This window comes from Zonotrichia leucophrys, chromosome 2, assembly GCF_028769735.1.
Source record: "Zonotrichia leucophrys gambelii isolate GWCS_2022_RI chromosome 2, RI_Zleu_2.0, whole genome shotgun sequence".
In the NCBI taxonomy this organism is placed as follows: Eukaryota; Metazoa; Chordata; class Aves; order Passeriformes; family Passerellidae; genus Zonotrichia; species Zonotrichia leucophrys.
This window is the reverse complement of record NC_088171.1, coordinates 72,218,317-72,242,196: the sequence shown is the minus strand read 5'-3', so window position 1 is coordinate 72,242,196 and position 23,880 is coordinate 72,218,317. Positions and strand designations below refer to the sequence as shown.

Below are 23,880 nucleotides of genomic sequence, written 5' to 3'. Positions count from 1 at the left end.
GTGTGAGGGGAAATGATAAAAACATCTAAATGTCTCTAAATTGAGGTAACTAGGCAATTTAACTGAGCAATTAAACTTGATTGATGTGGGCAAATGAGGATTATGAACATTTTTATGAAGCATATTTTTTTTTCTCTGAGGATTAAATGTTAACCTTAAATATAGATTTAAAAATGGTGGGAGTATAAAGATGAAATTTGAACAGCAAAATCTTTTAAAACAATAGCTATATATGTATGTAAACAGGAATTGTGCTTATGCCTTACTGTATAAACAGATAGACATGCATCTTCTGGGGTTTTTGTATTTAGTGGTTAAAGCTAGGTGGGCATTAACGTCATAACCATAAAATGAAAAAAAAAAAAAATCTTCTACTCATGCTGGTTTCACTTTTTCCTCTTCATTTTTTTAACATCTGTTTAATCCAAACATCTACATCAAAATTTGAGATGTAAGAAGTCTGTTGTGAAAGATTCTAAAAAACAACTTTATTTGTATGAGATGCCCAAATTACAGTTGTGAAATCCTGTAACTGTTTAAAGTACAAAAAACAGATTTGCTTCATAGTAGTTTTAGAGCGTAGGAAAAGAACAGTGAAAGGGAATGCATTCAGGCTGGGATAATAAAAGACAGAGCTCAAGGCAGTATTGCAGACAATGCTGTAGCATCACCTGAGTCACAGACCAGAGCACTGTTGCTGTCTATACCCTGCATACTCTTCTATTCATTGAACCCAAAGCATTCCATGCTTTAGGAATTAACTGTCCAAGTACATTTGAAACCTTTTTTTTTTTGATAGCGGTGGGTACTGTCAACTGTTAAAAAGTGCTCCCCATTTTGGTATGCCTCACACTTCATTGTCAGCCCAAACATGCAGCTATATCTCACTGGACAAGGATATGCAGCTGCCAACATGATGCTCACAGTGTTACAAACATAAGTTGATTTTGCTGTGGTGCTGACACTGGATCGATCGTTTCATTGCCCATCCTTCTATTCCTGAATTTCATTCCTGTGTGTTTGTGAAATAAAGTCTTTTTAAAAAGAAATTAAATTCACGCCCCCAGTCACTATAGTCTCAGACCTCAGGGAACTTGAAGAAAAGTTCTAGACTAGATTTATTCAATGCACTGCTGAATAACTTGTGAACTATGGCTATGCATTGAAGTGTGACTGATGGGCACAGTCACATTTTAACCTGAAGATATCTTTTCTTCTGGTTCAGAAATTGTAGCACTTGGCAGGGACTCAATCCAAAAATGAAATAAAAGAATTACATGGGCATCAAAGTAGAGACGTGTCTAGAAGTACTACCTAACCAAAATTTGCAACACCTGAGTTGGGTTTTAAAAGAGATCTAGTTGTACACATGGCTGCTTAGTACAATTTGAAAGGGCTGTGGTGAATGCAGCTTTAAATCACGGGTAAACAATGAAGTGATAGTACAACTATATATAAAAATATATGCTGTGTTTCCTAGAGATCTTCAGATACTCCAGGGGTAAAAAAAAAAAAGAAAAGAAAAGAAAAAAATCTGCCCTGTTCCAAGATCATACTCATAGGTACAGTTACTCTTTTTATGCATTTGACAGCTTTGACATGGCAGTCCTACTGGCTACATAAAATCCATGTACTGGCATCCATCACTGAGTTTAGAGCACAAACCTAGAATTATTCTTACATAAAGGGATGAGATTCCACTTTCTTTAAGACTAAAAATAGATCTGAACAAGTCTTAAATCTTGCTCGTTAACCCAAGAACAGCTTTTGGCAGTCTGCAGTGGGAAGAACCAACCCGCTTTCCTGGTAACAAGAGGCACAACTGTGGAATGGTTTTGTAATGCTCTGGATGGCTGGCACTAAAAGGAAACTTCCAGATATCCTTTTCATTTTTGCTGTGTCTTATTGATGTTCATATAGTTCAAGCAGTATGCTCGCCTGGAAGCTATCTGATGTTACTACCTGTACAACCCATCATAAACAATCAACCTCTGCTGACAACTCCATTTTCCAGGGAAGATAAAGTCAAACTCCTGCTGGTATGTGGCTTGGCAAAGCAAAAGGGATACTGTGTTACTGTAGGCAAACCCAGAATCTTTTTGTTTAGTGTTGAAAGAACCTCTTGGAACGATGAATTCCCCTCTGTCAAGAAATGATTTAAGGTACTGTTGACCCTGCTTTTGAGGAGGGGATGAATTAAATTTTATCACAGTGTCGTTTCAGCAGTGTTTTTCTTTTTTTGTTGTATGATTTTACTTCTGGCTACAACCATTCTGAAGGCAAGCACAGAAGTGTATTTCAGCAGAAGCAAATGAAACAAAAGGCAGAATCTCTTCCAAGCCATTGCAAGTAGAGGGACTAAACAACATACTGAGGCAAAATTATCTGGCTGTGAGCGCACACAAGGGGCTATTTAAACAACAAAAATTACTGTCATGTAATACAGTCTATGCCTTTCCAGCATTTTAGGTAGTAATGGGTAACATTACTCCAATGGTTAAAAGGTATCATATCTTAATTGGATGGCATGATAACTAGCAAGAGAAATCTTCAATTTCTCTCAGATTTTACTGCACTAGTGTTCTGTACTTACCTTTAAAATTTTTGTACCCCGAAAAAGCAAGATGGGAAAAGTCAAACTAAAATGACTCCCCCACCTGCACTTCTAACATTCTTTATGCAGCTTTATTGGCACTTGTTCGGTTTGTTTTTTTTACCTTGCCTTGTAACTTGCACTGATGTGTACTTGATGCCTTCAATTTCCTGTTCCAAGCACAGACTATTTGTTATTTTTACAACGCCTAAAGTTAAAAGTTACCTTTGTAACTTCTGTTTATTCAGAGAGTATCACAAAGGAATTTTCTATTTATTTCTGATTATTAGAATAGGCTCTCTTGGGGTAAAGATTTTGCCTTCTGCATCCAGAGACAATGCAGACCAGCCTTTTGCGTGTGACAAAACTTATGTACAGGGAGGTTAAGTGGCCTTCCACACAGCTAAAAGTCAGAAATTTCACAGCAGAGGTTGGGAAACAAAAAAAAAATCAGAGTTCTTAGCCCCTTCCCTACCCTCCACCCCCCCCAGTTTGTATGATTAGGTCACCTGCCTCCCTCTTCAGTAGGCTTGTACTTGTCATTCTCCTAAGAAGCAGAACAAATGCTGTGGCGCATCTGCGCTTCCTTTATTCCTCATCCATCAGTCATATTTTATGTTCCAGCACTTGACTTTCCCAAGTGCCCTTCATTTCTATATTGCATTGCACACACATACACACACTTGTCTTGTATTCCTCTCTGAAAGATTTACGGGCGCTGGTGGAAGTTCTGTGTGCTGTCGGTCCCTGCGGAATAGAGATAACTCCGTAATGAGGGACAGCTGAGAGGTTAGAGGCCCACAACGACAATCCAGAAACAGCTTGCAGGTTTTAAACCATCACACGGAGGCTAAGAAAGGAGATAATGAGCAAAGGGTGGGATGGGCAAGGATATTATTCAGAAAATGAAAAGGCAGGAAATACAGCATGGTTGATGTTTACGATCATCATAATTGTGAATCTACTTGGCATCATCCTTGTATCCAAATATATTGCACAATATAAAAGCCTTACAACCATCTGTTTCAAACAAACCACATTTCCTACATGATGGCACATGATGGTACTTACAGTGTAACTATACAGAACCTCCTCCCCTTCTTCCCATTCCGTCTACCGAAAAAAACAAATCCTGGTACCCTCAAGGCAATATTTCTGTTAATTCTTGTTTTTCATTTTTGTGTCCCAAACAAAACAATTTTGTTTTCCACATGCTAATTACCCACTCATACCGGTGCTTATATTTTGGATCACATCTTTTCCCAGATTATCCTGTTCTACTCTTGTTAGCAGTCTGCACAAAGTCCTGAACTGTGTATCCCTAGTCTTCCAGTTATAGAAAAACAGCTGAACATCTTAATCTTCCTCTCTAGGGAGAGACCACATGTGAAGTTCATGCTTGATTATGGATTATTTAGATCGCTGTTATGTGGAGCTGCATTACTATTTTTTTGTTTGTTTGTATAGTACAATAGTGTTCCTGCTATGAAGCTGCAACATCATGAATATAAATTTTGAAGGCTAGGGATAGCTGAAAAATAAAATCCCTCCTTCAGGCCTAAGACAACCATTGTTACTCCACCATTTGTTATTTACAGTTGGCTTACCAAATATAGTACACCATAAAGCTTAGAGAAATCTCTTTATTAAATTAAATGTATTGTCTGTGCCTCCCTTTTCTTTTGCTGCCATTTCTCTCTCTGGTGAACATCAGTTCACAGTGGGGCAGCAGCAGGTTGAGAGCTGTGGCCAGTCAGTGTAACATTTCAAAATACAAACTGAAAATGTGTTGTGATGTGAATGTCTACTGTTGATCCGTATGCACTAATGCAGACTGTGGCTTGCTTTCACCATTAATGGGGTGAAAGAAACCTCAGCATGCACTTGCAAGTACTTCAGGATGCAGTGAAGCTTGGAGTTGTCATGAAAGTCTGAGGTGGCAGATGAAGGAAAGGAAAGAATTGTCCTCTGAAATTTCAGAGGAGGGAAAGAGAAGGAAAAAATCAGTCCTTTCTCTTCTGTCTTCTAATTTCATAAAAAATCCACCTCAAAACAGAAAAACACGGTTTGTAAAGAAATAAAATGCTGAGTGAGCTTGAAGTTTAAAAATTTAGATTAAAGGACAAGGGGGAGACATTAGCAAGTGTTTATGTTAGAATTCTAATTCCCACTGTTTTCTCACCAGAGTTGTTTATTTTGGAGTCACATCTGATGATGATTGCAGTCCTTCTATCCCCAGCTTGCTTATGCCATGTGGTACAGGGCACGGCTCCTGGAGAGCTCAACTGAAATGGTCTCTCTTTATAGGAATATCATCCCTCTGGCTTTATTTCATACTTTGTCTCTATGAAACATTAAGTGATGCTTCACATTAGATGTCTGATGGAACAAAGGAGGTTTTAATGCATTGCAGAGGCTCACATAATGATCATTTAGTCATCTTTAGCATATTGGTCATCTCTGCCCATTCTATATATTCATGTTGGAAGGCAACAAAGTCATTTGTATAACTTTTGTGTTTAGCATCATGTTGTCATTAGTGGAAAGTTCTCCCCAAGAGACAGAACCAAACAACATATGTGTACCTTTGGCTCTTTGACATATTTCCTTGTGCCTAACAGCAACCAAGCTGATCAGAGCACTGGCAGAGGATTTAAAGGACATGCAAACTGAGGTGTCAGAGCATTCATTCATAGTTCCTTTCCACTTCATGTAGTTTTGCACATTTCAGGTCAGTTGCTTAAAACCTAGTTAATGCTGCTTACAACGGCTAAAATTGCTCCAAGAATGGGAATAACATAATTCCCACACCTTGGGAATAACAACTGCCAAGGGGGTTGCAGGCAAAGAGTCAATGCCTGTGGAAAAAAACCCTTGCATGTATATTTGTAGTATTTGTAAACTCAAGTGAGCTTGACCCTCATGCTACTTGCAGGTAGATCCTGTCAGGATCTACACCTTTCACCTTATAAATATCTGTTATTTTACCTACAGAAATATTTTATGAACAATTTCCTTTAGAATTTTTAGACTGATAGTATCACAGCAATTATATGTGCTTCAGAGAGAATTCTTTCCTTTCATGAATACTAGATATTATATAATTAGGAGAGCATAGATACAAGTATTTTCACCAAAGGAATTCCAGATTCTCCAGTCAAAATTAATACTCGTTTCTAAATAGGCTATCCTGGATCTTGAACCTGAATTGGTGTTACTTTCCCTATTTTCAGAATTTAAGAACTTTCCCCAAAGACCAGAATTTAAGAACTTTCCCCATTTCAGACATTATAGAAAGAAACATTTCATCCCTGTCACTGTCCTTAGATGCATCAATTTTTTTTTTTTTATTTTTTTTTTATGGAACTGTGTCCAATTTACTTAAAAGGCTCCTGATTTATTGGTTTTTCTCTGCTGTGGATAATGCTTCACTCTACCAGAATTTTCTGCCTGACTCAAGGCTCTTTGGGGCCTGTGGGCAAAGTGCAGTTCCATATCCCTGAGCAGTTCTCCTTTATTCATGATGAATGGGTCCAGCATAACACACCCTCTGGTCAGCTCATTAATCACCTGGGTGAAGAAGTTGTCTTAGGACATTGTGCAGAAACCTGGGTTGCCTGCACACAGACATATTGCCCTTCCAGCAAACATAAGAATGATTAAGGTCCCCCAAGAGCACAGGGGTTTCCTCCATCTGTCTAAAGAAGGCTGCATCTGCTTCATCTCTTTGAGCAGACAGTGTGTGGCGGATACCTAATGTGACGTCTGTGTTGGCTTGTCCTCTTATCTTCAAGATCTCGACTGATTTGTCACCTGTTTCAAAGCAAAGCTCCCCCTACATGTGCTGATTATTTGCTAATCCACCTCCTTGCCTCCCTGACCTGGCCTCTGTAAGGATCTACATTCTGCTGCAGCATTCAGGTCACTTGAGCTGTCCCTTCACAGCCTCACTAATGGCACTTTGAGGAATACTTATTTGAAAGAAGAATCCACTCAATGCCAGACTTGTCTAACATTTCCCATAAACGTTTTTCCATGTTGAGGAGTCTTCATCAAAAGGGTCGTGTTGAGAGATAAATGTGCGGCCTTTTGTGTTATATCTACTGCCTCACAAACCTTTTATCATCTGGTTATATAACACAAACTTATGTTTAGAAACAAGGTTGGAGAACATAACAGAATAGAAATATATCTCATTTTCCCAGCTTCTGACCTATAGAACTAAATGACAGAAGCATGAAAACAGATTAAAGACTCAAATAAACTTGTAGATATGAATTAGTATCCTTTTTGTTAAGTCTTCATTTAAATCAGAATGTGGGTTTTCATTTATTTTAGTGTTTGTATCCTCCCTTCTCCATCCTGTTTCTTCCTCCCTGATACACACACTTTTATACAGCATATAAAATTCATACACACATTTCAGGGTTTGATTGTCAGCATCAAGCACTCAGAATATCAAAGGGTCACCTTTGTCAGTAAGCAAAGGATGAGCATTTGCTTTCAAGCGCATCCATCAGGGAGTAGTCAGAAGCTGTTACTTGCTGAAGAAGCCTGATGTTTTATTCAACTGTATCCCAGTAAAAACATTTCTGGATATTAGGCCAAGGTTTTGGTTTTTTTTTAAATTTTGTTTTGCTGTTCATCTTTCAGACAGATTCTCCTGTACTGCCACAGGAGAATAGAGGTTTTCATGGAATGAGAAATGTATGTGCTCATATAGCTTAATTAAGGTGCTGTATTTGCTTACAGTTTAATTATGAAGCATTTTTGAAAGTTCATGATTCTCAAGAAAATATTTTGTCAGTGATTAAGCAGACAATTCTGACCTCTGATAAAGAGTGATCAACCAACTCTGGGTAAATTCCCAGAGAAATCAAAGGTAAATAAATCTGGACATATAATACAGACCTATTTCACTAACTATACACATCACATAATTTAAAGACTAAAGCACATACACTAAAATTATTATTGAAGTGCATGTTTGCTGAATGTACTCTTTTTAAAAAAATATTTTCTCCTAATCACAACAGAATACCTGCTGCCATCTTCTACTATCTGAATTCCCTTTTCTAATTGACTAATGCAGTATAGGACAGAAGTTCCCATTATATTCAGTGGAAGGATATCAGGATATTTGAATTCATTTCCTCTGACTTAGGAAAAAGCTGTAAAGAAATTTGGTGCTCTTGAATTGTAGGCACAGTTCTAATTGAATAATGGGGTTTAAGCATGGATCCTTTATGAACTCTTTGTATTCTCATCGAATGTCATTACAAGTCAGGCACCTAATTTTCTTTAACTTCTCATATGAGAGCACACATATTCCTTTTTGAGGAATTTTTAAGATACCTCAAAATGCTACTTTAACTAATATAGCCAACCTTGGAATTCAGAAACTTTTCCACCTACCCATGCAAACCTTTAGTGATGGTAACCTTCAGCTGTGGGATAATGACAAAAACCTGAGAACAATTCCGTTTTCTACCATTGCAGCTGCATTAAGGAGAGGCCATCTGCCCCACCCTCTAAATTCAGCAAGCTATGGCAAAACCACAATGTTGCTATTCTTGATTCCAGTTAAATCATACTCAGTCTTTACATAAACATGGAACAAATTATACCCAAGGTTCTCAAATCATGTTGTAATCGTTACATACAGAGCTGGACATTGTTAACATTTTACTGCAGGGAGAATGCAGAAGCATCAAATAGTGATCTGTCTAAGATCAGACAGGAAGACTGTGACAAAAGCCATATTAAAACTTGAAGCCAATGACTGACTATTCAGTTAATGTGGCAGATTTGCAATGCTAGCAATGTCTGTCTCCTAAAATGACTTGTACAGCTTTTTCAAGAATTCAGAGGCTTGATTTATCATTCCTGATAACTGATTTGTATACACTAGATAAAATATTTTTTTTAATCTATCCTACTATTCTGCTCAGCTATTCAAGAGAGTTTTCTTAGTACCTGAGCTAGGTTGTGAGAAGTCTGGAGTTGGCTCATCCATTTATACTTTTTAGTAAGTTAATGCCAATGTCTCAACTAAAGCAAATCCTCATATCTACCAGGTCCTTTTGCTACCCCACATTTTGAAAACACTGGCAAGAAATAATTCTTGATTTGACAAAGAAATCCAGATGTTTAAATAGATGTACCAAAAGCATAAAACAGGGATTTTATACTGCCTTGGCCTGCCTGGAGAGAAGAACAAGATCTTCACGCTTTTGTGAAGGTAATTGCAGAAGTCTGTATAATGCTCTATTGTTACCATCACTACTGTTTAGCTGAAGAGAGCTCTTTGATCTTTCAAAGGCATAATGAAACCCAACTGCTCTAAGTAAAACTGGGAAAATTCAGTATGCAACCATGATTTTTTTTTTTTTAAGTAAGAGGTCAGTTATTACTCAGAGTCAGAATTGTTTTGAGTTCCTTAGAGTCTGAAAGGAAGACTGCTTCTTTCTAGTGTTATACAGTAGTTCAAAGAAAAGCAAGAAGTTTGATAAAAGGACATGAAATTCAAGAGCCCATATGTATAGAGATAAGACTTGACACCATGGTCTCTTGTTCCTTACAAATTAAAGACCTATTTGTCTTTGTAAGGGCAAACTTTATAAATTCCTGATATAATTTGACTTAGAGATAACAGGAAGAGGAGCAAATAAAGTGCATTACCACAGAAGTGCTTAGCAGCACTCAGCTCAAGAAAACATGAAAATACCTTTACCTAGTTTGCAGCTTTGCCAGATATTCATTAAGATCTGATAATCTGTTGCCCCTGGAGACAAGGGCTGTCAGCATAAGGTACCTTGCTAGTTTTCTGTACTGCAGTGCAGGACAAAAGCTCTTGTGCCACCGGCTCTGTTTAATCACAGCGAAGAGCAGAGGCAGCTGGGGAACCCAAGAGGGAGAAGCCTTGAGAGGTCCCAGGCAATGTTGAAAGGATTGACATACCAGTTGATTTTTCGCAAAGCTGATTAGCTGTGGCTGCATGTTTGCACTCCAAGTTAGAGAACCCATTTGTGGTTTTGAAGGGTGTGTAATAAAGGTGTGAGTCACCAGAGTATGGATGCTTATTCTTAGCTCCATACGTTTAAAACAGAACACCGGGTTCCCAATTACACTTTGGGCAGCCTGTTCCTTAAACCAAGGATCCCAACATCAGCCAAACTGTGGTCCCTGTCTGTCTCAGGCCATGTGGCCTCCCATATGGCCCTCACAGAAAGAGACTTCCAGCCTGCCTCAAGGGTATGAGCCTGAGGTTCCAAAGTGAGAGAACACCTTACATCTTGTCTCTGATCTAATGACAAATTCTTATTCCACTGCTCTTTATATTTCTTATTATTTTTTTTTTTCACTCTAGCACCCTCCATTCTTATTATATTGACCTTTCTGTGTTGTATTTGTTTTGAAATCAAATGCCACCATCTTTTATACTCAGTTTGCCTTTTGAGTACCTGGTTGCTTCTGAATCTTGAAATATGCTTAGTGCTTTTTGATCTGTTCATTTACTGAATTTTTTCATCTCTATGAAACTGGTTTTAGCCTCTTTTGGTGTCATTCATTTACAGGGAACAAATTGTCACTGCTACTTTTGCGAATGAATGAGAAAGTTCACTGACATTTTGATACTCTCAAGAAGCAGAAAGACAGCATCCTCATGATATTTTTTTTAAAATTCTCCTGCAATTCTTAATATCAGGACAATATGTTTTACAGATGATAGTGCTATTGTGGAATGCTTGTAGCTTTTTTTGCTGTTTGCAGTGGGTGCAATTTTACCTTTTTTGTTGTTCTTGAATCTCATGGCTGCCTTTTTTTTTTGTTTTGTTTTCTTTTAAAAAGTCAGTACCTAAGTTGAAGGTTACCCTTGGAGGATATTTTTGTTTTACCCTTTGCATGTTCTGCACCAAGATTGTTATCTTAATAAAGCATTTGACTTTTGTTTAATAGTTCAAGTATTGAATTCCTATATCCTTTACATTTTTCTTATTATTATTTCAATATAAATTTTTCTGCTAATTTGCCTGTTTGAATGCAACCAGGGTTGCTATGCTTTTTATAAACAAGGTATCTTGCAGATATGTTCTTTCTACAAAAACACAGCCTGCTATGTATTATTATATTAATAGGATTCCACAGCTGAATGAGATGGGTTTTGAGGTATTCTTTGGTTTGCTGCACTAACTCTTATAAATCAAAAATGTAAGCACAATCAAATAGACATAGTATATTTTTAAATAACTCCAAAAGAACCAACGCACTAAAATGCAGGAACTTCCTATAACCTCAGTAATTCTTCACTGCTCTATTTCATCTTTTTTTATAGATTTAATGTTTTCAATCAAGATTTGGATTACTCGACGATCCTGTTAAATCCCTTCCAACTCAGTGATTCAATGATTCTTGATTTCATTTTACCCTTTATTATGAGAACATACTACAATAGAAAAAGAGAGCTATTAAAAATGGAAGGAATAGAAACAGGAAAAAATGCAATGTTCATGAAATAGGAGTCATTAAGAAAAAAAAAATCTATTAGACAATGTATGGTCATAAAATGGAAGGAGAAGGAACAGATGAAGGAGAAATAAACTGAGTGTTTGAGTCTAGAAGAACTATTTTGATATAGCAATGAAAATAGCAAATCTTTGTACTCATTTCTAATGCAGGTAGGAAAACATTAACATTCCAAAATCTATGTCCATTTGTACAGAAGAAAGGCCAATTGAAATGCAGCAATTACAGAAAACCAGCTAGGAACATCAGCCCTCCATATCTGGCCTTTTCTTCACTGTCTGTTTTTGGAATCCACTTGACTTGAAAACAAGATGCTGAGGTTGTAAACAGGTTTTCAGCTGAGGACTCAGAAGTGCCTATTTTGTAAGCAAAAGCCGTATGTAGGCTGGGAGTCTAGAAAAAAAAAAACAACAAAGTAACAAAAACAAAGCAAAACAAAAAAAAAAAAACCAAACCAAAAAAAAAAAACCCAACACCAAAAGCATATGGAATTATTACCTGTAAATGCAGGATGAGGAAGAATGTATGTATGTGGGAGGAGGCTCTTAAAAACAGGAACACAATGCTGGCGCAAGAACAACACATCTAGTTTGGGAAACAAGATCTTTTCTACCCTCGAGAGCAGCTATTTCTTTGAACAGAAACTGTGAACCTGTTACAGCTTTTTCTTTGCTAGATATGGTGATAGCCAAGCAAGATAAAACTAGATTAATAAATTCACACACTCAGGAATCAGTCACTCTGAACCATATTTAGGTTTACTGTATTAACTATGGTATAGGAGCTGTGCTTACCTTACTAAACCAATCACTTGCTATAGTTAACCCATTCAGTTACTTCATAAACTGTGACATCTGTAAGGGCAAGAAAGTGATTAAAAATCAAGACTGCTGGTGGCTTAGGACAGCAAATCTCAGGTTAGTAAGGAGATACAAAAGAGTGTGAATCTGCTTTAAGCACATGTGGTAACAGTTTAAACACAGCCCCTGTGTGAAAGCACTGTTCCTGACAGCTGTGCATGAGGCATCATGGTGCTGTGATCTGCTAGCACATGTCTATTTGCCTTTCTTTTTAATATTGTCCTTTTTTTTTATTGTTTTATTTTCTTTGAAAATGGCAGTGTTTGAACCTTACTTCAAAGTCTGCCTCTTGATTTTTGATGCTATAGAATGTAATTCTTATTATAATCTTCAAATTGCTTTATGTAAGAATGGAAAGGAACCATCCCTTCTAGTTCCTGTAAGCACCAAGAAGATTTGGAATCACTGTAGCATCTTTCTCCCATTGTCTTCAAAATTATTTTTAATCATCTAGCTATCTAATAATCAGATTCAGTAGTCTAGCTCTATCTCTGCCCATTGGCCTCCTCTAAATAGCTCTATAGTCCATTAACTCATTGGAGTTTAATTTTGTAGAAGAATAAAGGTGTCAAAATCATTAATCTCACATACAGTTTGAAGAACAGTCACTACATCAAGCAAACAAACCTGCTTTTAGCCTTGACTGGTTTTTCAGCTGGCTTTTCCATAGATATACAAATAAACTGACATCCACTGTGGCCCGTGGTGGTTCTCCTCCAGAAAGTATGTGAGGAACATGAGAAGCAGCCCCATTTTGCAGTTTCTAGAGGATTTAAGGACAAGGGCCAGAGCAGGAAGTATCCAGAACCATGCAGTGATGTGAGTGATATGAGAGAGACAAGAGATTTTGGCTTAGGGCTGAGTTATGTAGCTTATGTGGTGTATGGAAGGATCCAGAGCTTAGCACGGTTGAGACCAAAAAAACATGGCACACACATGCATTGGAAATCTGACATTTCTGGTGATGGTGGATCTCTTCATGGACCTTCTGGAATATCCTCTGGAAGAAAGCATCTTTGATGTCTTGAAATCAGTTATTTGTGTGGGTGTTTGCCCTGATCATATGTGATGTATTTTGTGTATGTGGAATCCGTATGTTGTGTTTTGCGGTTATTTTTTGTGAGTTAGAAAGAAGTGTGTATTTAAACTTCACTAAAATATATATAAATACTTATTATCTAATGTGCAGAGCCAGTGACATTTTCCTTTTAACACAGAGTCACCAAGTAGAGTGAAAAGTTTGGTGCTGATTATTTGATAATACTAAAGGAGCTGGTTATTATAGTAATTGAGGGATTTTGTTGGTGATGTAGGGGTAAAGAGCACGAGGAGAGCCAAGGAGGAGTGCAAGGTTGTTATTGCTTTTACTATTACAGCATTAGCAGTTTTTTGTATGCCTTGTTTTCTCTAAATGCTTCAGTATTGCACTCTGTAACCTTAAGCAATACATTTGGTTGAATTTGTTTGTTTCTAGACTGTACTTTGGTGTTTGGATATAGTAAATTGTGAGCAAAATCGTGTGCTATGAATATTCCCAGGAGTTAAACCATTATTCCCTTCACTAGCTACCTGCCAACTGCTTGCTTACATAGTTGGTCTCTATTTCATTAATGTGTTAGGAGACAAAAGTGGGACCACACCAACCCCAGAATATCAAGTCATTCTTGAAACCACAAATGAATAATAAGACACAACAGGCAGCTTATTTGTGCATAATTGTAGGTTGATTGTTCAGTGTATACATCCCAAGGTCAATTGACTTTGATCTTTGCAGAGATTCAGTAACTGCTCTGAAATTCAGCAGCCAGCACGTAATATTCACAAAAGGGAAAGGAGCTTGGTCTGTAGGGTGAATAGAAAACCATTTTACCCACTGAATTGCCAGGTATCCTAACCAGCAATATGACATTAGTGGGAGCTAAACTGCAATTTACAGCTGTCTTTCATAACCTAAAGCCACTTCACAAATGAGATTAACTATGCTGTTTAAATCAGTGTTACAGAATGAGGTAGAGGAGGGGTGTTATTTAACTCTGGAGAATAGTCACGGCCTGCAATTTCAATTTTTTGGAATTTAATTACCACAACTGTAAAAGTACATTTTCAGTACAACCTTGTTACAAATATCCATGCTAGAAAGCCACTTCTCTCTGGTGTATTCCATTTAAACACACAAAATAAGTTAGTGGTTGGTCTTAACCTTTTAAAACAAATGGGATCTCACTTCAATTATTTGGTTTTGGTCCTGATGTTTCATAAAGTTTCACATCAAGGTGAATTTAGCATGTTGAGAAAAGTGTCCCGAGTTCACTGCCCAGGCCTGGCTGTCCCTATCCCCCTGCCCAGAGCCCAGGACTCCAAGTCAGCCACATGGCCCTGGCCCAGACACCCCACAGCAGGGCCAGTCTCCAGCTCCTGACAGCCCTGCCCAGCTGTCTCCATTCCCAGGAAGCTCCCAGTGCCCAGCACCAGGGCTGTCCTGGTCACCTGTGGGTGCCCTGCTCCTGCCCGGGATGGTGGCACAGACCATGGCTGCCAGGCCCTGCCGCTGTCCTCCTGGGAGAGGCCATTCCCTGCACCACAGCAGTTTAGAGTCTAGCTGCAAAAGCACTTGGAAATGCCCTTAAATTCTTCCTATATCTTTGCTGAAGGAATTCCTGAGCGTGTAGAATGGATCCAACTTAATTCTTAAAATCCGGGTCAAATTTTCCTGGAGTATTACTTTTAAAATGAAGCAATGCTATCTGTTGATGTGATGTGAGGTGAACACAAATGCTGTCAATATATTCAGTCCAGAAATAATTTTTTTTTAAAAAAGCTTGTGTAAAAATACTTTGAGCAGAGATTTCTCTTCCATTTTCTTTGATGTTGTGCCAAAGACAGTCCATTGCTACTACCCTTGGAGATTTTGGAGGGCTCTGCCAGAGATACTGTGGAGAACAAGGCTACTTAGATTGTGGCTAATTTTGAGGGGGAAAAAAACCAGAAAACAAACAGCTCTCACTTTAAAATAATTATGTATATGACAACAAGCAGAATGTCCAATCCAGGGAGCTATTGCTTCAGTCCTGAGTGCACTTTAAACTCTTCCTTCAGGGGAAATGCAGCCTTCCCCATGTCCAGGCAAATGTATTTGAATGGTTTTTGGGCCAGGACATTTGGGAGGAGCTGAAGAAAGATAGAGGCTGGAGAGTTTTTATCTGACTGTAAGTCATTTAAAGCAAACCAGATGGCTCACTTTACAGTGGTATTAAAGTAAAATGAGTAAAACTATGCCTAGGGCATAGTAAAATCTTTAATTTGTCATTCATCCTCAGCCTTAGCCAGTGATTGATGGACAATGTCAGAAGAGTATCCAGATTAGATTCTGAGGGAATCAATTTATTATAATATTAATACAGTGCAATTGCTGATACATTTACTTTTTATTGCATAGACTTAGCTCTTCACCATTTTGCTTACCTTTGGGGTATTGCTCAGTTCAGCCACCAACTGAAATGAAGACCAGTGAGTAACGCTGAGTTCCAACAGAAGTAAAAAATCTGTCCTAAAGTGGAGTACTTAAAAAATTTGCTGCAGTAACTTTGTCTTGAGGAATGGTTATGTGGTGCAGCCCAGATTACATGAGGGTTGTGTCCCAAACATTTTTTTCTATTCCATGGCTATCTGCTATGGCCCTTTTTTTTTGTCTAACTTTATGCAGAGGATAATGGACACCTTTTTGCAATACAAATGAGTAAAGAGAGTGAAGCTATAATATCATGTATTGGCTAGTGACAGTCCTGCTAAAAGCATATGCACTATAATTTATGCACATACTTCGTTACAGCAAACTTTCTTCACAATGAGATGTCGGGGTATTGAAAAATAACTTCAACTTAAAAAGAAAATTGTATTGTTATTACCATTTATTTCATCCTCATAACCTCACAATGGTGCTAAGTTTTATATGCAAAAACCATCAACTGTAGTTTTAAGTACATCTCACCTCCAGGCCTTTCTTCCAGACTCAATTTGCACCATTTTTTTGTTGTTTGATGTTATTTGCAAATTTATTTTTTTAACTTGGTAGTAGTAGCAATTTCCCTCTTCATATAGGTCACGCAAACAAAATATTTCTTCCAAGATAAACTGACACTTTAAAAATGAAAAAAGAATATTGTCTTTGCCTGGGTAGATCTTTTCTACCAAATAAACAGTCAAGGATAGATAAACTAATCTAAAATAATAAATCTTTTTTTATATATATGTATATATTTTCCTTACTAGGGGATGTTGCAAATTTTTCATCTGTGAGAAATTCTTCTTGAGATCTGCTTGGCTTTTAATTTTTTTAATATGTATATATATTTTTTTAATTTTTTTTTTCTGAATAGAAGGGAACAAAATCCAAACTATTTTGATAATAAAGTTATTGTGCCAGCAATTAAGCAGGTGGTGTGTTACAGGTCAATCCCACAAAAACCTTATGGCGAGACTTAGCCTCCCTTACTGAAATCAAATAGATTTCGGTCATACTTTTGGAGGCCTTTTTTGAACCAGGTTGATGAGGCCACACATGATGATGTGCTGCACATTCATTGTTGGTTTGAAGAGCCAGTATTGAGCCAGCCTGAGCTCTCTGTAATACACATGCAGGACATGACCTCCCGCAGGCCAGACTCTCACAGTAAATAATGCACATACAGCCTGGCTAGCGGAGCACGTAGTTTGCTCTGTCATGTCTTAGGAAAGTTGTAAAACTAAAGATAATGGAAAAGATTTTATCCAAGGGAGAATATTTTTTTAAAGATAGTGATTTAGACGGAGGTCTAAAGATAGAACCACGGATGAGGATCACCTCATTCTCACTGTTGATGACACCGAGATGTATTTTGTCTTATTATCCGGAGTCACAGTGGATCTTACGCAAGTGGGTTAATTTTGGAGGAGAAATGAACATTTAATAAACAATTGATACGACAAAACCATAAAAGTTTCCATTTTTAGTTCTTTAAGTAGTCTTGGCTAGTTAAAGAATATTATGGAAAACTATTCCCAGTGATTCCAACACCTTTTCTGTCTTGACCTTTTTTTGCTACTTTGTTCATTGAAACCAAGTTTAATTAAAAAGATGATAAAAAATGAGCTTGGGAGTTCAGCCTTTACCAAGTCTCAAAACAGCACATTCCATGACTCATATGAATTAATGATAGTCTGTTACTGAGGGCTGTTTTTGTCCCGTTCTGATACAGACGAAGTTAAACAAGGCAAACAGAAGTTGAATTTTTGATGTGAAACAATCATAAAAATAGACAATTAAAAAATTATTTCCATGCCTTTTCTGTTGCAGGTTGCCTTTGAGGGGAGTTCTATTCAAATAACTAATTGAAATTACTTCCTGCAGTAGACTTCTAGTCTGACTTCTTAAAAAACTGGTCTGATAGATGTTTTTTTAGAGTCTGAACTTAAGTCTAGTAAATAATATAATTCCTCTAGGCCCCCTGGCCAAGGAAATTGGCCAACTGAATGAAACTCAAGAGACTTCTATTCTATTCCAAATTTGAAGACTAGCCTTCTGGGAAACTTTGTTATCCAGAAAACAGAGCAAATGGTACTGACTGGTTTTGTGAAGGGATGTGAAAGCTGTTTAGGAAAAATTCTGCACAGAACCTAATTATTGCTGTTCTTATTATCAAGAGAAAGGGCTCCGTGCAAAATTACGCAGAATGCCCATTTTCTCCCTGAAGGAGAAAATTAAGAAGAGTGCTTCAGCATGTGTGCTAATGATTAACCATGCCACAGTTATGATATTTTGTATTATTGGACAGTCTTGGAATGTGTGGTGATGGAGAGTTTTGCCCTTAAAGGCAGACTTTTTGCTCGGAACATGCTTTCTCATGGGATCATTGGCATATGCAGACACAGTGCAGCACTGTGCCACCAAGTGTGGTGTCTGCAGATTTCTGATTTGAGCAGAAACTTGGAGGAAGCTGAAAACATTGACCATATGGTCATGCTGTAGGCTGCCCTTCCAGCATGGTAGGGCATAGCCAGGCACAGCTGGAGTCAATGCCAAGATTCTTTAAATCTACAAATTCTTCTGTCTTCTGCATGATATCCAGCAATGCCAAGTGCTTTGCAAAACACTCAACCAGGGGTTTTTTTCTTAACTCTTATTCAGGAAAAGATAAGCAAAGAGATGGTTGAGAAAATCCAGCTCTCCTGACTCTTAAACAGGTTTTGTCTGTTTGTTCTGAAAGGAACAATTTCAAGGAATCTGCTACCTAACAGATTTTTTTCCCCATTGTCTTCATGACCTATGCTCTCACATTGGAAGCCATTTTAATGTTTCATTTTTTTAATTTTTATTTTTGCTAATGTAACAATAAAACAAGTTGCAGTTGAGTAGCCTGGATTTTAAGGCCAGGGGAGTAAATAAGGCTTTTTTAAGGAATACTCATAAGGGTATGATTTAATCAGTTACCCCTTTTGAGTCACTCAACAGAATTCCAAGAGATGTGGAAATCATCTGGGGAGATAAAAAATGATGGTTCAGGCAGCACACGCTTTGTTTGCTAACTGCCATCATTCTTTTCTTTCCCTTTCCCCCACCATGTTTCAGCTTCATCTATGGATAAGGCAACTGATCTCTTCACTTCCAGTGCTGTAATGGTCTGTTACACCTGCCTGGCTCTGGCCTTAGTTTGCCAGATCTGTGAATGCATGTATTTATCTGCTGTTTGTGTCTGTATTTGGTAGGTTGTTTTATTGTGCATTGTATGATATATTACATAATTCCCATGGGACATAAGAGCTAAGCACTCAGAATTTAAACTTAAGAAATGTCTTGACTGGCCACTTTTGAATTCTGTGCTTACTGCAATTCCCAAACACAGTTTTTTCACTGTAGGATATCATTGCCCTATATATTCCTAGGATTACACCTAAGTCACTAGAATTTGGATTTGATTGATGTATATTTAGCTTGGGAAAGTGGTCTGCAGCTTCAGTTTATGGTTATCCTCAGGCAACTTCTTATAATATTGCTGACCATTTCAATTCTGACATCAAGACACAACTCAATCTATTCACTGCTTCTACTGTAGTATCAGCTCATTTCCCAAAAGCAGTGTGCAGCCTTCTGGCTGAGTATTACTGATAGGAAAGCATATATCATGATATTGGTTAAAGTATCTAGAATTGTGTCCCAATTATTTATTAATTTTCTTTTTTTTTTTTTTTTTTTTTTTTTTATTTCCATTTCACCACCAGCTGCATTCAGACCAGGATAAAGGAGATGGATCACTTAAATACATCCTTTCTGGAGATGGAGCAGGAGACCTCTTCATTATCAATGAAAACACTGGTGACATCCAGGCCACAAAGAGACTAGACAGGGAAGAGAAGCCTGTATACATACTCCGTGCCCAGGCTATAAACAGAAGGACTGGAAGACCAGTGGAACCAGAATCTGAGTTCATCATTAAGATCCATGATATCAATGACAATGAGCCAATGTTCACAAAGGACGTTTACAATGCCAGCATTCCCGAAATGTCAGATGTTGGTAGGTGCTAACTAATAACTGGTTTCAGTGGCTGGTCTGGCTTCTTTCCGTGGAGTTATAGAAGGACCCAGACTTTACAGGTGTTGAATGGAGACATCTGCTGTTTGAGTCTGGACTAAAAGCACCTGAGACATTAAAAAAAAATTAAAATCCAGGAAAATAGTGGCAACAGTTTGCTGGAATCAGAAGTGTCTGCTGGGTGAAATATGCTCCCTCTGTTTACCACAAAAAAATGCAAGTTAATACCATCTGATTTAATGTCAATTAAATTGAGCCGAGCTCTGTTATGTGATACCTGGGTTTAATACATGTTAGTAATATGGTGTTTCAAAGTCAGTTGTGTCAATACCACTCCTAGATCTGTTCAGCAACCCTTATTTAGTTCAGGAAGGTAAACAAAATGGAAAAGGGGGTACAGAAGGGGTTGTACACATTTCTGTCACTCATTCGTTCTGAGATATGCCATTAACTTCCTATGACCTCTGTTGTTCTTTCCATGCAAAAAAAAAGAGCTCTGAAGTCACTTGAAGTCCACTGAAATTTTTCTATTGATTTAAAATATATTGAGCTGTAGAAATCAATCAAGACAAGAAAAAAACCAACTTCTTTGGAAAATTATTTTAAGATGAGATCTTTTCCTGAGAAGTTGACAGGTTTTGATTCTTAGGGGGGGTCATTTTGATTTCTTTGTCAGAGAGCAATGGATGGTTAAATTCCAAGAAGCACATTTCTAATTTGAGATAATGTCCAGGGAGAGAAGCATTAATTAATCATGATCAAGAGTGAGATTAAAATAAAGCTCAAGCAATATGAAAATAAAGACTTTGGGGCATACGCTCTCCCCTCATTCATGGGACTTGTCACATGGATGAAAACTCATCTGATGAAGTGAGAACCTAATATCCACATTTTAATATGTGAACACTTTATTCACAAATTATTTTAAATGCTAAAAATCTAAGCTTTTTTTTATGTTTCTTAACACCTTGCCTAAGATTCAATACCATTTCTTTCCCTAGAAAACACCTGAAGAACCATAGTTATATTCTCACTTATACTTTACGAGTATAAGTGTCAAATACTTTAAGAGTCAAATACTTTAAGAGTATGAGCAGATTTGCAAAAGTATATTCTTGGCCTAGATTCAAGTTCTGAATGCTTACAGTATCTGCAGAGGGATGCATTTCTGCTTCCTTCATGAAGGAGGGATCCACATACCCAATCAATAACTGCTTTTTAATGAGTTGAGAATAAGACAGGTATCATTTTGAGTTTATGTCCTTCATGAGCAGAGAAAATTCTACAAAATACAGATATTTTTGCCACTAACTTCCTGCCACAAGTCTGACCTGAACATGAATTGCTTTTTTCTCTACATCATAGCTGTCCTGGCCGTGAATAAAACCTAATAATTTTTGTTTTCTTTGATATTTCATTGCAGGTACCTTTGTTGTGCAAGTCACTGCAACTGATGCTGATGATCCTACATATGGGAACAGTGCTAAAGTTGTCTACAGCATTCTCCAGGGACAGCCATATTTCTCCGTCGAATCTGAGACAGGTCAGGGGACCTTATCTGTCATTCTGTGACAATGCCTGTAATTCAAAATGACATGCTAAGCCAAGCTAGGATATATTGCTAAACAAACTTTGAAGAGATTACATCTTACTCAGTGCAAAATCTGACAAATTTAATAGAGCGATACATCTGTAAACATGACACCTACATTATTTTAATCTTACCAGCAAAGTCTAATAAATACTATTAGTACAGTTGTGAACCAGTTTTTAATCATTTTTAACAAGCAGTGGGTACAGAAACTGCAGTGGATGCTTAAATTAGACCAAATAGGTTGGCTTTTAGATGAAAGAGAGAAACAGGTGGGTGTGGAAAAAACTGCTTAATTCTCATAGATCTTCATAATAGCTAAATTAAGACTGAGGGTTTGTTCAGGTGAGTTTTCTTTCTCCGTCTGCTTCTTCAAAACTTGTTTAAAGTAATTATAATTTCTTGCATCTGCAACTTATCACTTTAATGCTAATTTTATGAAAGAAATCTTAATTAAGAGTAATGATAGAAGAGGTAAAATTGACTGTTGCGCTAAAGTAGAAGATCACAAATAGAATCCCAAAGTTCTGAGTTCTGTTTTTGGAAGATGTTTAAATTATACACAGTGACTGGAATTTTTAATGGTCTGACTAACAGACAGCTTTGGAACCTGTGCATATATATTCTGTCTGACTGAATCTGGTGTACCAATGACTACCTGACTACATAGATATTCTCTTCCCAAGCTTTTTGACTAAGTTTTTCAAGAAAAATCAAACTATCTCAATAAACTCCTTCAGTGGAACATCCACTGTGTTGTATTGCTAGAAGCTAGGGAAATCGGTTCTCCACAGCATCCTTACAGGAAAGAAATATCCCAGGCAATTCATCTGGTTTAGGATTGTTTCTTAGATAAATGGTAGAGACTCAGGCAGGGAAAAAGAAGGAGAGACTATATGTCTCAAAGTGAAACCTGAAAGGGTGTACACAATTCTGAGAAGAGGGAGAGCCAAGATCAAAGGGAGCTTCCCTTCAAGCATAAGGTATTAGATAACAGAAGCCAGGATTTTTGCACTGATGCACTCTTTCCGACATGGACAGTGCAGTGTGTACTCCTCTAGAGTTGTAATAAGGATAGAGTAGCTGGGAGTTCACCAGTAATAAACTTCCATCAAGAGGTTTGTGTGGGGGACGGGAAGTTAAGTAAACCACAGTCTTGATCTTCCTGCCATGGAAATCAATTGCAGAACTCTTAGAGTGAAACATGTCTCTTTCAAAGCCACTGTGAATTTTTTCATGGATTTCAGTACTTGAATTTCACCCCTTTTGCCTACAAAGGAGTCAGTTCTTACCTTGAGAGACCCAGTGAGAATGCAAACACTTTGCTTCATGGTAAATCTGAATGATTGAATTTCAGTAGTAGTTGGCCTTATAGCTGTTATTTGTGCCTTTGAAGAAGGAAGTAACTGGCAAATCATTTCAATCAATGTATAAATAGAAGTATATATACTCAGGCATGTTTGAATGCTCATAATTTTCTTAATTAATTTCTTTTCTTCCATTTACTGTTGCTGCACTCTTTATTGGTGCTTTGCTGAAGTTAGCTTTACTTTTTTTTTTTTTACCACATCTGTCAAAATAATGAACAAACAGCCTTTTTCCAGTTCAGTGAGAGACTTTAGCATGGAACTGAAAGAGGGTAAATAGTTATGTAAAATAACATGGCTCACAAATAAGTGGAACATTTTTCTGTGGGTACCACTTATACTGTGTCTGTCACATAGGCAGGAGCCTGAGATGTGGTATGACAAATCTGTAATTTAATGAACCATCTCATAACAATAAATATTTGTACTGGGCAAAGTTTACTTACTACGCAGAGATTCTTTTTTGTTCTTTTAATAAGAATTTCCATCAAAGTCACTACCTGTGAACTCCCCACTCTTTAATTTTCATGTTTACAGGCATTATTAAGACTGCTTTACTGAACATGGACCGTGAAAACAGGGAGCAGTACCAAGTGGTCATCCAGGCTAAAGACATGGGAGGCCAGATGGGCGGATTATCAGGGACCACCACAGTGAACATCACACTGACTGACGTCAACGACAATCCACCTCGCTTCCCCCAGAGTATGGAATATTTACATTCTGTGTTCTAACACTGAAATGGACAAAAATGGTTCTTGTTTTGTTTTTTGTTCACCTTAGATATTGTTTCTTCTATTGTGACTTTACTGAGTATCAAACTTCCTTTAGGAATGCAAAATAAAACACATAACTAAGCAATAGCATCATCACAAGATTAATTGCAATAACTGGGAAATGAATATTTAATATTTTTTACTCCAGTTGCAATTAACAGTCTGAGAGGTGAATTATTGTGCAGAAGCAACTTCTATTTTTTCTACTTTTTAGATAACTGATCAACATAATCTGTATTTCTTGTTCACTACTATTTCTTTCAGACTTTGCGATTGATTGCATTTTAAGGTATCTGTTGTAATCTAATATATTGAAGCTTTGAAACAAATTTATTAAAGTATGCAAAAATATCCAAAGAACAATTCTATAGAAAGGGGTATTTTAAACAAGAAAGCATTTGCTACAATGAACCTTGCTGTATTCTTTGCATACAGAACCAAAACACATACTTAAATACACCAGGTGTTTCTGCCTATTTACTTCCCCTCTCTCAAATAATTCAGTAGATATCTGTGTGATGCTTATGGGAATCAATTGCACAAGCTCTCTAAGAGAGTAATTTCTGTTAATGACCATTCATTGCTGTAAGGGATTCAAAG

General features: G+C 37.4%; 1 protein-coding gene across 2 annotated transcripts in view; it reads left to right on the top strand.

Moving 5' to 3' along the window:
• Positions 1-23,880, top strand: part of LOC135444182 (cadherin-6) — a 102,752-nt gene that overhangs the window by 53,742 nt on the left and 25,130 nt on the right. For both annotated transcript variants that reach the window (XM_064705446.1, XM_064705447.1), the window contains exons 3-5: positions 19,234-19,528; positions 20,970-21,089; positions 23,042-23,209. In XM_064705446.1, coding sequence (XP_064561516.1) covers positions 19,234-19,528; positions 20,970-21,089; positions 23,042-23,209 — 583 coding nt within the window. The remainder of the gene's footprint in view (positions 1-19,233; positions 19,529-20,969; positions 21,090-23,041; positions 23,210-23,880) is intronic.